This window comes from Gopherus evgoodei, chromosome 2 (assembly GCF_007399415.2).
Source record: "Gopherus evgoodei ecotype Sinaloan lineage chromosome 2, rGopEvg1_v1.p, whole genome shotgun sequence".
Lineage (NCBI taxonomy): Eukaryota > Metazoa > Chordata > Testudines > Testudinidae > Gopherus > Gopherus evgoodei.
Window position 1 is genome coordinate 9839046 of NC_044323.1, and position 15899 is coordinate 9854944.

The following is a 15899-nucleotide window of genomic DNA, read 5'->3' on the forward strand; positions in this document are numbered from 1 at the left end:
ACTGCAAAACAGCGACCACACTCGGCATGTGGAGATTGAGAATCGGCTAGGATGCAGAAGAAATGAGCTTCAGAAAAGGCAGCAGAGCTCAGCTGCCTGCCATAATCTGTTCGCTGGGAGTGGTTTAAAATACTGTAGATATGAAATATGTTGCAACTAAACCTAAGCCTTGTTTATTATTAGTCTATTTACATATTAACCCTTGACTTAACTGGCTCCCTCTCCCTTCCTTCAGCACATTAAGCTCTAATCTCAGTAACTGGCCCGTTATTCTCCTGCAATAGAGAAAGTATCCAGAATGAGCATCTGCAGTACTTCCCACATGGCCTCCCCTAACCTTACATTTGGGAATATTTCTGCTCTCCTAGGCAACTGTCACCAACACGACCATTTCCTTTCAAACCACCCAGCTGCCTTCACCGTCTGTAAGCTGTTAGGAGTACCAGTACACAGCCAGATCACAACATATGTCCCCTGGGGAAGCCCCAGTATACTTGAGGATGCCTGGACACAGGCTAAAGAAAGTAGTGGACCGAAACAGGTGTTGAGCCTAGGAAAGGGATGGATTTAAAGGCAGCCTTCCCAATCTGAGCCATGTATAGTGTGCCCATTAGCTTTGCATAGCCTAGGAAAAGCAAAAGAGGCCAGAGTTCCATCTGTGAAGTGGTTTATTAACTATTGCTGAAGACTTCCACTAGCAGCTTGTAACATTCAGTGAATGCGAAAGTCAGCAAAGCTCTGTTTTGTTTCTCCTGCCAAATTTTTCATGGCAGACTTTTCAACAGATTCTTTGATTGGACATCATTATTATTAGAACGGTACATGAATTAATAGGAGGCCACCAGGCTCCTTCAGTAAAGTCATTGTTTTCAATTAATTCCATGCAGATTATTCTATTAATTCAACTAGCTTTCTACATCATCGGCACATTAGTATGATTGCTAATTTTAATTATGTGTGTCCTCACTGAATTGGGCTTGTTTGAAAACAAGGGCTTCACAGGCTCCATATTAAAACCACAAATGTATGGATACAATGATGGAGGGAACTGGGAATGAATTAAAGGATACGTTGATACAAACATTGTTATGGTAAATTCTTTTTAGGGGTCTTATTCTGAGCCATTGAACTAATGGGAACTTTCTCATTGATTTCAACAGCTCCAGGATAAGCCTGTACAGAAATAGTATAGTAATTTTGCTCCCACCCGATAGGGTATGCCAAGTAATGGTGGGTTTGCCAACCCTGGCTTCACTTTTTGCTCATAAAATTTAGGTCAGTTAGATGTCTTAAATGCTTGATTGTGCTTTGCATCAGCCAGTCTGATACCCTGCCATCTACCTGCCTTGAAGATGGGCTGGAAGAATTTTGAGTGTGTTATGCTTGTTAGCAATTTTGCGGGCACTGAAAATGGAATCCTTGTTAGGGCACTCAGCACAGTGCAGGACATTGTAAATATAAAAGAATGGAAAAGAAGGAATCTGGGTGGGAGCATAAAAAATAGGCAGGATTTGTTTTTATGAAATAAAAAAAGTAATTAGTATTTCAACAAAAAGGGAAATAATATATTACTAGGGCTAACATGAAACACGTGCTTGCCTTCACCTCAGTCGCTTTGCCTTTATGGGTATGTGTATGCAGCCAAAGCTGAGCATGTGCTAGTTTACCTGAGCGAGCTTGAGTCCAGCTAGTGTGAGTAGCAATAGCATAAGAACATAAGAACGGCCATATTGGGTCAGACCAATGGTCCATCCAGCCCAGTATCTTGTCTTCTGACAATGGCCAAGGCCAGGTGCCCCAGAGGGAATGAACAGAACAGGGAATCATCAAGTGATCCATCCCCTGTCACCCATTCCCAGCTTCCGGCAAACAGAGGCTAGGGACACAATCCCTGCCCATCCTGGCTAAGAGCCATTGAAGAACCTATGTGCCATGAATTTATCTAGTTCTTTTTTGAACCCTGTTAGTCTTGGCCTTCACAACATCCTCTGGCAAAGAGTTCCTCACAGGTTGACTGTGCATTCTATGAAAAAATGCTTCCTTTTGTTTGTTTTAAACCTGCTGCCTATTAACTTAATTTGGTGACCCCTAGTTCTTGTGTTATGAGAAGGAGTAAATAACACTTTCTTATTTTCTTTCTCCACATCAGTCATGATTTTATAGATCTCTATCATATCCCCCCTTAGCTGTCTTTTTTCCAAGCTGAAAAGTCCCAGTCTTATCTCTCCTCATATGGCAGATGGTCCATACTCCTAATCATTTTTGTTGCCCTTTTCTGAACCTTTTCCAATTCCAATATATCTTTTTTGAGATGGGGCCACCACATCTGCACACAATATTCAAGATGTGGACATACCAGGGATTTATATAGAGGCAATATGATATTTTCTGTCTTATTATCTATCTTTTTCTTAATGATTCCCAACATTCTGTTTGCTTTTTTGACCGACGCTGCACATTGAGTGGGTGTTTTCAGAGAACTATCCACAACGACTCCAAGATCTTTCTTGAGTGGTAACAGCTAATTTAGACCCCCATCAATTTTATACGTATAGTTGGGATTATGTTTTTCAGTCAGCTGCAGCGGCACAGGAGGCGGCGAACAGAGCGGCTAACAGGGGAGTTTCAGTGGGAGTGCTGTTGGAGGAGCAGGTTTTTGTGGTTTGTGTAGTTTGTGGTGTTTGTGTGTGAGTGAGTGTGTGTGCAGGCTGCTAGGGGCTGTGTGCTGGGAGCGAGGCTGAGCCCTGAGTTGGGGGCGGGGCTTACCTGATTAGGGGTCCTATATAAGGAGCCAGGCACAGTCAGCTGCAGCGGCACAGGAGGCGGCGAACAGAGCGGCTAAGTGGGGAGTTTCAGTGGGAGTTTCCAGGGGGAGGTTACAGGGGAGACCAAGGCAGAGGAACCGGGAAGGCAGACGAGGGAAGAGGCAGGGGTCTGCCAGCAGCCCAACCCTTGTTGGTGGCCTGCGGTGTGGTGTGAGGCGTGGATTGCCAGGCACAGAGTTGGAGCGCTACGATGGAGGCAGAGGTAGCAGGTACAGACACACTGAGGATGACCGGATGCGGTAGCTGCAGCATGTACATGGTCCTAGAAGGGGCACCTGAAAGGAGTTTCATCTGCATGAAGTGCCGCCTGATAGAGCTGCTGGAGGAAAAGGTAAGGGGACTGGAGATGCAAGTGGAAACTCTGGCTGAGTTTAGAAGGGGATTTGAGCAGATGATGGAACACAGACATGATGAGGCATAGGGGACAAGCTCAGACGAGCGGATAGAAGCAGGACCAAAGGACTCTGAGGAGGGGCTGCTGGGTGAGGAAAGTGGACGGTGGAAGCATGTGACTAGGAGAACCAGGCAGAGGAAAAGACGGGCCAGCGATGGAGAAATAGAACTCAGGAACAGGTTTGCTGAGTTGGGAAATGAAGATGGAGCACAGCAGGCTGCTGAAGGACAGAGGGCGAGGAAGAAGAGGCGAGCAGCTAGTCCTGCAGAAGGAGGGGAGGAGTCGATGGAGACGACACCAAGTACGAGCCGTAGGAGGATTGTAAGGGCGAATACAAATCAAAAGGAATTGCGACCACCTGCTGTGGGGGATAGACCTCAGAATCGCACTGTCGCCAGGAAAAGGCAAGTCTACGTGATTGGAGACTCTTTACTGAGAAGAGTAGATAGGCCTGTAACTAGACCTGATCGGGAGAACAGAAGGGTGTGCTGTCTGCCAGGGGCTAAGATACAGGATGTGGACCTGAGGCTGAATACGATCTTAGCGGGAGCGGGAAAGAATCCGTTGATTATCCTTCATGTGGGAACGAATGACACGGCTAGTTACTCGCTGGACTGTATCAAGGAGGACTATGCCAGACTGGGGAAGATGCTCAAAGACATCGAGGCTCAGGTGATCTTCAGTGGGATTCTGCCGGTTCCTAGAGCGGGGCGACGAAGGAGTGACAAGATTATGGCGATCAACAGATGGCTTAGGGAGTGGTGTTATAAGGAGGGCTTTGGGATGTACGGTCACTGGGAAGTGTTTACGGATAGGCGACTGTTCGCTCAGGATGGACTTCATCTAAGCAAGGAGGGAAATAGAATTCTAGGATGGAGGCTCGCCAACCTCATCAAGAGAGCTTTAAACTAGGAAGTTGGGGGAGATGGTTGGGAGATGTTCGGAGATCTCCACGCCGGAATATAACCTGGAGAGGAAAGTAAACAAAGTGAGAGGGGATACCCTTGCGGTCCCAAGATTTGATCCAAGGAGGAATAGTGGAGTAGAAACCAGAGTACGGGTGATGCTGGTGGTAAAAGGTCTCTGCACGACAGGGGGAAAGAATGTCACTGATGCCAAACGCCGAAAATTAAAAGGTCTGTACACTAATGCGAGGAGCCTAGGCAACAAGATGGAGGAACTGGAGTTACTGGTGCAGGAATTGAAACCGGATATTATAGGGATAACTGAAACCTGGTGGAATAGTACTCATGACTGGAGCACGGGTATTGAAGGCTATGTGCTGTTTAGAAAAGACAGGAAGAAAGGCAAAGGTGGTGGAGTAGCCTTGTACATCAATGATGAAATTAACTGTCGCGAAATAAGAAGCGATGGAATGGATAAGACAGAGTCTGTCTGGGCGAAAATCACACTGGGTAAAAAAGCAACTAGAGCTTCCCCTGAGATAGTGCTTGGAGTGTGCTACAGACCGCCGGGATCGGATTGGGATATGGATAGAGACCTCTTTAATGTCTTTAATGAAATAAACACAAAGGGGAAATGTGTGATTATGGGGGACTTCAACTTCCCGGATACAGACTGGAGGACGAGTACTTGCAAGAATAATAGGGGTCAGATTTTTCTGGATGTGATAGCGGATGGATTTCTTCATCAAGTAGTTGAAGTACCTACGAGAGGAGATGCCATTTTAGATTTGGTGTTGGTGAGCAGTGAGGACCTCGTAGAAGAAATGGTGGTAGGAGACAACCTTGGTTCGAGTGATCATGAGCTGATTCAGTTCAAACTAGATGGAAGGATAAACAAATGTAGATCTGGGATTAGGGTTTTTGACTTCTCGAGGGCTAATTTTAAAGAGTTAAGGAAATTAGTTAGGGAAGTGGATTGGACGGAGGAATTAGTGGATTTAAATGCGGAGGAGCCCTGGAATTACTTTAAGTCACAGCTGCGGAGACTGTCGGAAGCCTGCATCCCGAGAAAGGGGGAAAAAACCATAGGCAAGAGTTGTAGGCCAAACTGGATGAGCAAGCAACTCAGAGAGGGGATTAGACAAAAGCAGAAAGCTTACAGGGAGTGGAAGAAAGGCAGGATCAGTAAGGAAAGCTACCTTGGTGAGGTCAGAACATGTAGGGATAAAGTGAGGAAGGCTAAAAGCCGCATTGAACTGGACCTTGCAAAGGGAATCAAAACCAGTAGTAAAAGGTTCTACAGCCACATAAATAAGAAGAAAACAAAGAAAGAAGAAGTGGGGCCGCTATACACTGAGGATGGAATGGAGGTTAAGGATAACCTAGGCATGGCCCAACATCTAAACAAGTACTTTGCTTCAGTTTTTAATAAGACTAGTGAGGAACCTTGCGATGGTGGAGGGATGATAAACGGGAATGTGGATATGGAAGTGGATATTACCGCAACTGGGGTAGAGGCCGTACTTGAACAGCTCGATGGGACGAAGTCGGAGGGCCCGGACAATCTCCATCCGAGGATATTAAAGGAACTGGCGCGTGAAATTGCGAGCCCGTTAGCGAGAATTTTTAAGCAATCGGTAAACTCGGGGGTTGTGCCGTATGACTGGAGGATAGCTAATGTCGTTCCTATTTTTAAGAAAGGGAATAAAAGTGATCCGGGTAATTATAGGCCTGTTAGCTTAACATCTGTAGTATGCAAGGTCTTGGAAAAAATTTTAAGGGAGAAAGTAGTTAAGGACATAGAGGTCAATGGTAATTGGGATGAATTGCAACACGGATTTAGTAAAGGTAGATCGTGTCAAACAAATCTGATCTCCTTCTTTGAGAAGGTGACGGATTACTTAGATAAAGGAAATGCGGTAGATATAATTTACCTAGATTTCAGTAAGGCGTTCGACACGGTTCCGCACGGGGAACTGTTAGTCAAATTGGAAAAGATGGGAATGAATATGAAAGTTGTAAGGTGGATAAGGAACTGGTTAAAGGGGAGACTCCAGAGGGTCGTATTGAAAGGTGAATTGTCAGGCTGGAAGGAGGTCACTAGTGGAGTCCCTCAAGGATCGGTTTTGGGACCGATCTTATTTAACCTTTTTATTACTGACCTTGGCACAATGAGCGGGAATGTGCTAATAAAGTTTGCGGATGACACCAAGCTGGGGGGTATTGCTAACACGGAGAAGGACAGGTATACTATTCAGGAAGATCTGAACCAGCTTGTAAACTGGAGTAATAGAAATAGGATAAAATACAATAGTGAAAAGTGCAAGGTTATGCATTTAGGAATTAATAATAAGAATTTTGGATATACGTTGGGGGCGCATCAGTTGGAAGCGACGGAGGAGGAGAAGGACCTTGGGGTACTGGTTGATAGCAGGATGACTATGAGACGCCAATGTGATACGGCTGTTAAAAAAGCAAATGCAATTTTGGGATGCATCAGGCGGGGTATTTCCTGCAAGGATAAGGAGGTGTTAGTACCGTTATACAAGGCGTTGGTGAGACCACATCTGGAATACTGTGTGCAGTTCTGGTGTCCCATGTTCAAGAAGGATGAATTCAAACTGGAACAGGTTCAGAGACGGGCTACAAGGATGATCCGAGGAATGGAAAAACTGCCTTATGAAAGGAGACTCAAAGAGCTTGGCTTGTTTAGCCTGGCCAAAAGAAGGCTGCGAGGGGATATGCTTGCTCTATATAAATATATCAGGGGGGTTAACGTTAGGGAGGGAGAGGAATTATTTAAGTTTAGTACTAATGTAGGCACGAGGACGAATGGGTATAAACTGGATATTAGGAAGTTTAGCCTTGAAATTAGACGAAGGTTTCTAACCATTAGGGGAGTGAAGTTCTGGAACAGCCTTCCGAGGGACGTAGTGGGGGCAAAAGACTTTCCTGGCTTTAAGACAAAGCTTGATAAGTATATGGAGGGGATGTTATGATAGGATCGTTAATTTGGGCAATTGATCTTGGATTACCACCAGATAGGTCTGCTCAATGGTCTGCGGGGAGATGTTGGATGGAATGGGAACTGAGTTACTGCAGAGAATTCCTTCTTGGGTGCTGGCTGGTGACTCTTGCCCACATGCTCAGGGTTTAGCTGATCGCCATATTTGGGGTCGGGAAGGAATTTTCCTCCAGGGCGGATTGGCAGGGGCCCTGGAGGTTTTTCGCCTTCCCCTGCAGCGTGGGGCACGGGTCGCTTGCTGGTGGTTTCTCTGCAGCTTGAGGTCTTCAAACCAATTTTGAGGATTTCAATAACTCGGTCCTGGGATAGGGGTGGTTATAAAATTGGATGGGTGGGGTTCTGTGGCCTGCCTTGTGCAGGAGGTCAGACTAGATGGTCAGATTGGTCCCTTCTGACCTATGAGTCTATGAGTCTATATTAAATAGAACTAGGCCCAGTACAGACTCCTGGAGGACACCACTATTTAATTCTCTCCATTCTGAAAACTGACTATTTATTCCTACCCTTTCTTTCCTATCTTTTAACTAGCTGTGAGGAGGGATAGCTCAGTGGTTTGAGCATTGGCCTGTTAAACCCCAAGTTATGAGTTCAGTTCCTGAGGGGGCCACTTAGGGGTCTGGGGCAAAATCAGTACTTGGTCCTGCTAGTGAAGGTAGGGGGCTGGACTCAATGACCTTTCAAGGTCCCTTCCAGTTCTAGGAGATTGGTATATCTCCTGTTATTTCCTACAATAGCAGATCTAAAGGTAGCCAGCCTACAGCAAAAAAAACTTCAGGCCCAGTCTTCAAAGAGAAACTGTCTGCAAATTTGACACCATCAGCTCAGGATTAAACAAAGACTGTGAATGGCTTGCCAACTACAAAACGAGTTTCTCCTCTCTTGGTGTTTTCACACTTCAACTGCTAGAAGAGGGCCTCATCCTCCCTGATTGAACTAACTTCGTTATCTCTAGCCTGCTTCTTGCTTGCATATATATACCTGCCCCTGGAAATTTCCACTACATGCATCCGGTGAAGTGGGTATTCACATGGGTTGTAGAAGCTTGTTCCTTTGGTCCTGAGTTCTGTTCCCAACCCTCCTGGCGCTTGCAGCTGTACACTCTTAGCATGCAGTGCATACCATTGGCAGCAATGAGGAACGGCCACGCTGGGCACCCTGCTCCTGCTCAGGTTTAGCCAGGCTGGTCCTCTGTCATGACCAGGGGGAATAGCAGGGCCAAAGTTGAGTGAGCGGTGATGCGATCTGGTTAAAGGGGGTCTCAGAACTGCACTGCTCAGGATTAGCCCCATGGCTTCTGTGCACCAGGTAACAACACTACTCACTGACCGTACATACCTCCCTCCTCCCCCATCACAACAGATGGGCCGTGGGGCCAAGCTACAGTGGGTGCACTGGCCAATGAGGCAGCCAGAGTTGTTGCTCCTCCCCGCTGCTGTGGGACTGGCTCCTGCTTCAGGGCTCTCCCCTTGGGGCCTATGCAGCCTCACACTACTTTCTGCAGCCCATGTGCCCTCTTAGGGATGGGGAGTGATGCTGCCCCAGGGCAGGCTGGGAGGGAAAGCAGAGGCTGAGTGATACAGACTCAGCAGGCGAGGCGTTGGGGTCAGCAGCTGCAGTGGGAGTGTCTCCACAGGATTGAGGGTACGTACCAAAGGAACAATTTCTTAGGGTGACACTTCCCCCCCCCCCGCCCCACCATTCTGCTGACCCTGGTGGACTGCTATGAAGTGGTTCTGCAATGTCACTTGTATCTGAGAGATTGAATTCATAGATATGAGGCAAGAATGACCTGGCTTCAGATCATCTGGTCTGATCCCTGCACATTGTCTGTTATTACAATAGGCTTTTCCCAGCTCCTCAGTAGTCTCGATAGCTCTGCTGTGATGCTAACTGAATTCCTGAAGTCTGTGGGTCATCTCCTTTCTGATTCCTACCATTCATAGGACTGTGCAGCAGGGAAATGTGAAGGGAAGGGAGTGCATCTAAACCTTTGACTTAATTACCCTTAACTAAGAAGGATCAGTAAAGGACATGGATATAAAGATAGAATTAGGCAGAAGAAATTTGTACCCTAGATCACTGGATTGTCCCTGCTGAAGGGAAAGGAGAGACATATTTGCATGCCAGGCTTCTGTAATTTTAAACTTGTGCTTCATTCCTTCTGGTGACAAGGTCGTACAGTTCCTATTCCAGCCAGTGGCCTGTGGATACATATCAAGGGTGGTAAACGGAGTAGAGAGGGCAGCAACTGCATAAGCAGTTTGAACAAGAGATTCCACTCTGACGTAATGGTGGCAGCTTTCTTCTTAATCCTTATGTTAGGCCCGGGGGGGTTAATTATGAATCAGCAAATCATAGCAGTGTGCTAACAATTCTGCAGCTGCAGCTGAGATGGAATTTCAGCAACAAGCCCCAGATCTCCTATTTCTTCCTAGTGCTCCCTCTGACACATCCACTGTCGTCCTGAGAAGGTATTTCCTGTGTGCCACTATCCTGATTTCCCACGTATCTGCAAGCTGAGCTAAATCCTGCACAACGGCCATTGTTTACCCAATGTGTCATGCTTCCTGTTGACACAGAAAGAGACTTCGCTTGCCATGGTACTTCAATTTGTTTTCCTGTCTTTCATGCACAGGGTTTTGTGATCTACCATCTGTTGCTGGCTTAACCCATTTTGTCCCCTTGGAGTTCCTTCTTTCTTTTTAAAATTTAATTTTATTATCTTTAAACCCTGGTGCCAGGCTGCAGATGCTGTCCTCCGTGTACAGATCTGTGCAGGAACCCTGGGTGGTGAGGAGGAATATCTCCATGACCCAGCCACCTTTACCTTTGGGCCCAACAGAAGAGGACACCTGACTGGGGAGGAGATGGCTGGGCAGGAGCAGGGCCAGAGGAAGTGTAGAACTCCATGACCGCAGGAGTTTTCTCATCCCTTTCTCCTAGGAAGGATGGTCGTGTGGTTAAGGCTTTTGTTGCACCTTCCTCTGAAGCATGAAAGCATCTATTGCCCGCGACAGGGTGTTGGACTAGATTGGCTGGGGTTCTGGTTGAGCTTGTTAGTTCTTTGGGGCTAGGCCTCAGGAGAGCTGGGTTCAAGTCTTGGCTGTGCCCCAGATGTTTTGGGGCAGGTTATTTAAATAATCTCTGTGAGCCTTAGTTCCCCGTGTTTTAAATGGTGATGATAATAGTCCCTTTGGCAGTCTTGTCAGTTCGGTGGGGCAGGGGGTTTCTCTCGTTGTGTCTGTGTATGGCATCTAGCATATTGGGGCCCTTCTCTTAGTTGGGCCCTCAATGCTACTGTACTCTAAATAACAATCACATTCAGATGCAGTTGCAGTAAATGAGAGCACCTGTTGCATGATTCTGGGACCAGAACTTCCTCTGTATTATTGTGTTTGACTTTGGCCTGGTCCACACTACAGCGTTAAATCGATTTAAACAGCGTTAAATCGACTTAACACTGTACCTGTCCACACTACAAGGCACTTAAAATCGATTTTAAGGGGTCTTAAAATCGATTTCTGTACTCCTCCCCAACGAGAGGAGTAACCCTAAAATCGATATTACTATATCGATTTAGGGTTAGTGTGGACGGAAATCGAAGTTATTGGTCTCATTCTTTTACTGAGCTACCCAGAGTGCACCGCTCCGGAAATCGATGGTAGCCTGGGACCCTGGACACACACCACCGAATTAATGTGCCCTAGTGTGGACGCGTAAAATCGATTTTATAAAACCTGTTTTATAAAATCGATTTTATTAATTTCGATTTTACTCTGTAGTGTGGACGTGGCCTTTACTTCATTAATTTTCTGTTGTTCTGCCCTGCCATCTCTATACAGTCTATTTATTCCCCTGATGCTTGCTACCTAGTGCTAATTTGTCACTGTTTCTCATCTTTTTCTGCCCCTGGCTATGCATGTTGCGTTGTCTTACCGCTCCTGTGACTTTCAATGCAGCAGTGTTTGGATTTTTAAAAACACCAGTGCTTCTGAACCTCTGGGGACAAACATCATGCCTGCAATCAAGGAGTAAAAATATTCAGCGCCCTAGGCTGTGTCTTGCATAAATATATTTTAAAAGTCTGTACTGCTTTTTAAAATGTTTCTCACTCTAAATACACAGCAGGTTCCGTAAAGATCCTAACCGTGACGTACTCCAGCAGAATGTGAGCGCGCAACACATGCTACCAACACCCCATCCCCAGAAATGCATTCTCAGTCTTGTTAAGGCCCAGCTCTTGCAAATTCTTGTGCACGTGTTCAACTTAAAGCATGTGAGTGGCCCTTTTGGCGTCATTAAAGCTACTCAGCGTGGTTGAAGTTAGGCAGGATCAGGGCCTTAATCCCGCTCAGGCACTCTTGATATTGCACCCAGGAAGCCCAGAGAAAGGATCAGGGATTCAGTATGCTATGTGCAAGGACAGTCTTTGCCCCAGAGACATTATGGTCTGAAAGGCAGCAGGTGGACAGGCAGGTTGGGAGGATGAGGTAACAGTGAAGAGTTTGCCAGAAAAAAATGGAAGTCTTGGCACATTGTTTATCTTGTGTTCATGTGGGTGTTTTCTTTCTCCATCTTCCCCACCATGCCACAATGCCAGGCATGCCCACTCATGCTTTCTCTCTCTACAGATCCATGCTCCAACCTGTCATTTGGTACTCATCCTTTCTTAACAGGGTGTGTTTTGAAAACAGAGAGGGATGAAGTTTCACTGTTTTATGTTTATGTGGTAGCGCCTGACAGCCCCAGTCGTGGGCCAGGACCTCTCTGTGCTAGGTGCTGTACAAACAGAACAAAGATATTCCCTGACCAGAAGAGCTTGCAATCTCAGTATAAGGGTATGTCTACACTTAAAGTCCTATAGCAACAAGTGCAACTGTAGCACTTTAGTGTAGACACTATGTGTGCCACTGGGAGGGGTTCTCCCATCAGTGGAGGTAATCTAACAGACCAAGAGGTGGTAGCTAGGTCAATGGAAGAATTCTTCCATCGACCTCGTACTGTCTACACTGGGGGTTAGATCAAAATAGCTGCATCTCTCAGGGGTGTGGATTTTTTCATATCCCTGCGACACATAGTTATGCCACTGTACGTTCCAGTTTAGACTAGCCCAGAGACAGTCAACAGGTGGATACAGGCTGGCAGACAGAAGAGCAGAAGGAAAATGAGATGACACTGGTGAGCATTATGGGCAGTGATCTTAGCACCCCAGCTGTCTAACCATTGTCGGGTTTTTTGTTGTAGGCATCTTGGGAAAGGAGTTTTAAGGCAGAAATGAGGTGGCTTTGTGGATGGTTCTGGGGAGCTACTCCCAGGCATGAGACACAGCATGGGAGAAAGCACAAAAGTGTTTGTTTGAAGGTTTAACATGTGGATGCTGAAGGCTGGCATTGTTGGCTGATCAGAGGCAGGAATCAATGTTTCAGTAGCATATGAGAAGGGATAGGTAGCTTGGGATAGGCTGTGGAGGGCCTCAAAAATAAAGACAAGTAGCTTGTGTTCGTTCAACTGATTTTTGAATTTCCTTGAATTTCCATTGGCCAGCTATTCAAATGGCTTTGCATTTTGTACTTCCCTCTGTAGTTTTCATATAGAATCATAGACATCTTGCACTGGAAGGGATCTCAAGAAATCCACCCCCTAGCTGAGGCAGGATTAATGCAGGTGTGCTACTAACATGCCACAACTTACCAAAAGCAAACAATGAAGATTTGCAGTGGGCATTGTATAATGACTCATATCTTTCCCCCTTTCCACCGTTAGGAGCATCAGATGCCTGAGAAACATTATCCACTGGAATCTGATCACCACGTTCATTCTAAGGAATGTGATGTGGTTCCTGCTACAGATGATTGATCATAACATACATGAAAGCAATGAGGTATGTAATGTGGCTACAGTATCCGTTTGTCATGGGCACACTGAATTATTTATTTAGATGTATAAAAATATTACAAAGGGTAGCATCCATATGCTCGCTGCACCCTTAAAATAACTTTAAAAGGATTGAGTGCAGAAACAATATGTGTTGATTAGATAAATATTCATATCTTTTCACTGTTGGTTACCTTGCATATTCAGTAACTTCATATAGTGCATTATGGTCTAAGGGAATGTAATACAATCTAGTGCATTGAAAACAGATTACGGAGAGCAGTATACCCTGACCACCTGTTGATCCCATTATATAGAAGCATTGATGCCTCTAATGAGTAAAGTGGTTTTGTATTTACGCCTGTGTCTTTAGCAAATTATCTGATACTCTGGCTCATGCAAAAATCTGCATTAAATTCAAGTATCGGGGGGGTAGCCGTGTTAGTCTGTATTCACAAAAACAACAAGGAGTCTGGTGGCACCTTAAAGACTAGCAGATTTATTTGGGCATAAGCTTTCCTGGGTAAAAAAACCCACTTCTTCAGGTGCCCCCACATCTGAAGAAGTAGCTTTTTTTCCCACAAAAGCTTATGCCCAAATAAATCTGTTAGTCTTTAAGGTGCCACCGGACTCCTTGTTGCATTAAATTCAGGCATTGTCATGTCAGTAAGTGATGTGACATTTATCAACTTGGTCATTCAGGGCCTGATTCACCTCTTGTGACGGACTTTGAGAAGGACTTTACCCATTGGAATCACTAGGATGACTGCAGAGTTAGGAGTCATTCAACGTGAACAAGAGTAGGAGTATTGGGCCTTTGAATAATAATAATAATCCATAGCTCTTTTAGGGAGATTTTCATCAATACATCGCAAAGTGCTTTATAAAGGATTCTCCCCAGGTTACATCATTCTCCCCAGGTTACAGTAAGGCTTGGAATACTGGAAAAGTTCTGGAAGCCTGGAAGAAAGATAATGTGCCAATATTTTAAAAGAGTAAACAGGATGACCCAGGGAATTATAGGCTGGTCAGTCTGATGGTGATCCCTGGCAAGATAATGGAGCAGCCGATATGAGACTCGATTAATATACAAAGAAAGGAGGGCAATATTATTGATGCCAGTCAACATATTTTTGATGAGACTAAACATTTAGTTGATAAAGGTAACAGTGTTGGTGTAATATACTTAGACTGCTGTAAGGCATTTGACTGGATACTTCTGACCGTTTGATTTATAAAGCTAGAAAGATAAAATGAACATGACATACATTAAATGAATTAAAAACTAGCTAAATGATAGGCCTGAAAATGTAATTGTAAATGGGGAATCATCATCAAACAGGTATATCTCTGGTGGGGTCCACAGGGGTCAGTTCTTGGCTCTGTGCCATTTTTATGCAGATGACATAAAAATTGGGGGAAGTGGTAAATAATGAAGAGGACTGGTCACTGAGCTGAATCACTTGATAAGCTGGGCTCCAGCAAACAATGTGTTTTAATGTGGGTGAATGCACACATCTCAGAAGAAAGAATGCAGGCCATATTAATAGGATGAGGGACTCTATCTTGGGAAACAGTGACAGTGAAAATGTTCTGGGGGTCGTGGTGGATAATCAGCTGAACATGAGCTCCCAGTGTGATGTTTTGGCCAAAAGGGCAAATGCAGTCCTCGGATTCATAAAGAGGGGGATATCGAGTGGGAGTAGAGAGGTTATTTTACCTCTGTATTTGGCACTGGTGGGACCACTGCTGGAATCCTGTGTGCAGTTTGGGGATCCACAAATCAAGAAGGATGTTGATAAATTGGAGACAGTTCAAAGAAGAGACACACAAATGATTAAAGGATTAGAAAACCTGCCTTTATAGTAATAAACTCAAACAGCTCAATCTATTTAACTTAACAAAGAGGGTTAAAGGGTGAGTTGATTACAGTCCATAACTCCAACACGGGGAACAAATATTTAATAATAAGCGCTTCAATCTAGCAAAGAAAGGTATAATACAATCTAATGGCTGGAAGTTAAAGTGACACAAATTCAGGTTGGAACTAAGATGTAAATTTTTTACATTGAGAGTAATTAACCATTGGAACAATTTACGGTGATAGTGGATTCTCCATCACAGACAATTTTAAAATCAAGATTAGATGTTTTTTCTAAAAGATCTGCTCTAGGAATTATTTTGGGGCTGTTCTCTGAGCTGTGTTAGACAGAAGGTCAGACTCGGTGATCACAATTGTCCCTTCTGCTTTTGGAATCTGAGTTTTGGCTTCAAGACAGTAGAATTTGTCCAACTCTGAGTGATTTAGAAACAACAACAAATCACCCAGGGTTTAAAATGCACTTGTATATTTTTGTTCCAGCCCTGGTGTCGGTGTATTACAACGATCTACAATTATTTTGTGGTGACCAACTTCTTCTGGATGTTCGTGGAAGGCTGCTATTTACACACTGCCATAGTGATGACTTACTCCACAGATAAACTGAGGAAATGGGTCTTCCTCTTCATAGGATGGTGTAAGTGCCGTGTGCTTTAAAACTCCTGTACTATAGGACAGTAAGTGTTAAGGAAGCGATATAACCAAGACTGACAAAAAAAGAAATCCAGAGAAGTGATATTTTTGTCATTCAAATCTCACCCCATTTAACAAAGGCAAATATCAGAGCAGGCTGAGTTAAATGTTGATATTTAAATATACTTTAATGACACAGCTCAATGCAGGCCAATGAGTGAAAGGTTATGGCTGAGGTCTGCGTCTTTCACTCGGATCATTGTAATTTTATTCCCAACCGTGGCTGGGGTGAAGGCAGGAGCATCAGGTGCTGTGTGCATGACTCAGCAGTTTCAGGGGGCAGCAGTTCACCGTGTTGTTGCTA

General features: G+C 44.9%; 1 protein-coding gene across 1 annotated transcript in view; it reads left to right on the plus strand.

Annotated features, from left to right (window-relative positions):
• Positions 1 to 15899, plus strand: part of CRHR2 (corticotropin releasing hormone receptor 2) — a 280023-nt gene that overhangs the window by 190289 nt on the left and 73835 nt on the right. Inside the window, 2 exon segments of the mRNA XM_030549973.1 lie at positions 12913 to 13030; positions 15386 to 15539. Coding sequence (XP_030405833.1) covers positions 12913 to 13030; positions 15386 to 15539 — 272 coding nt within the window.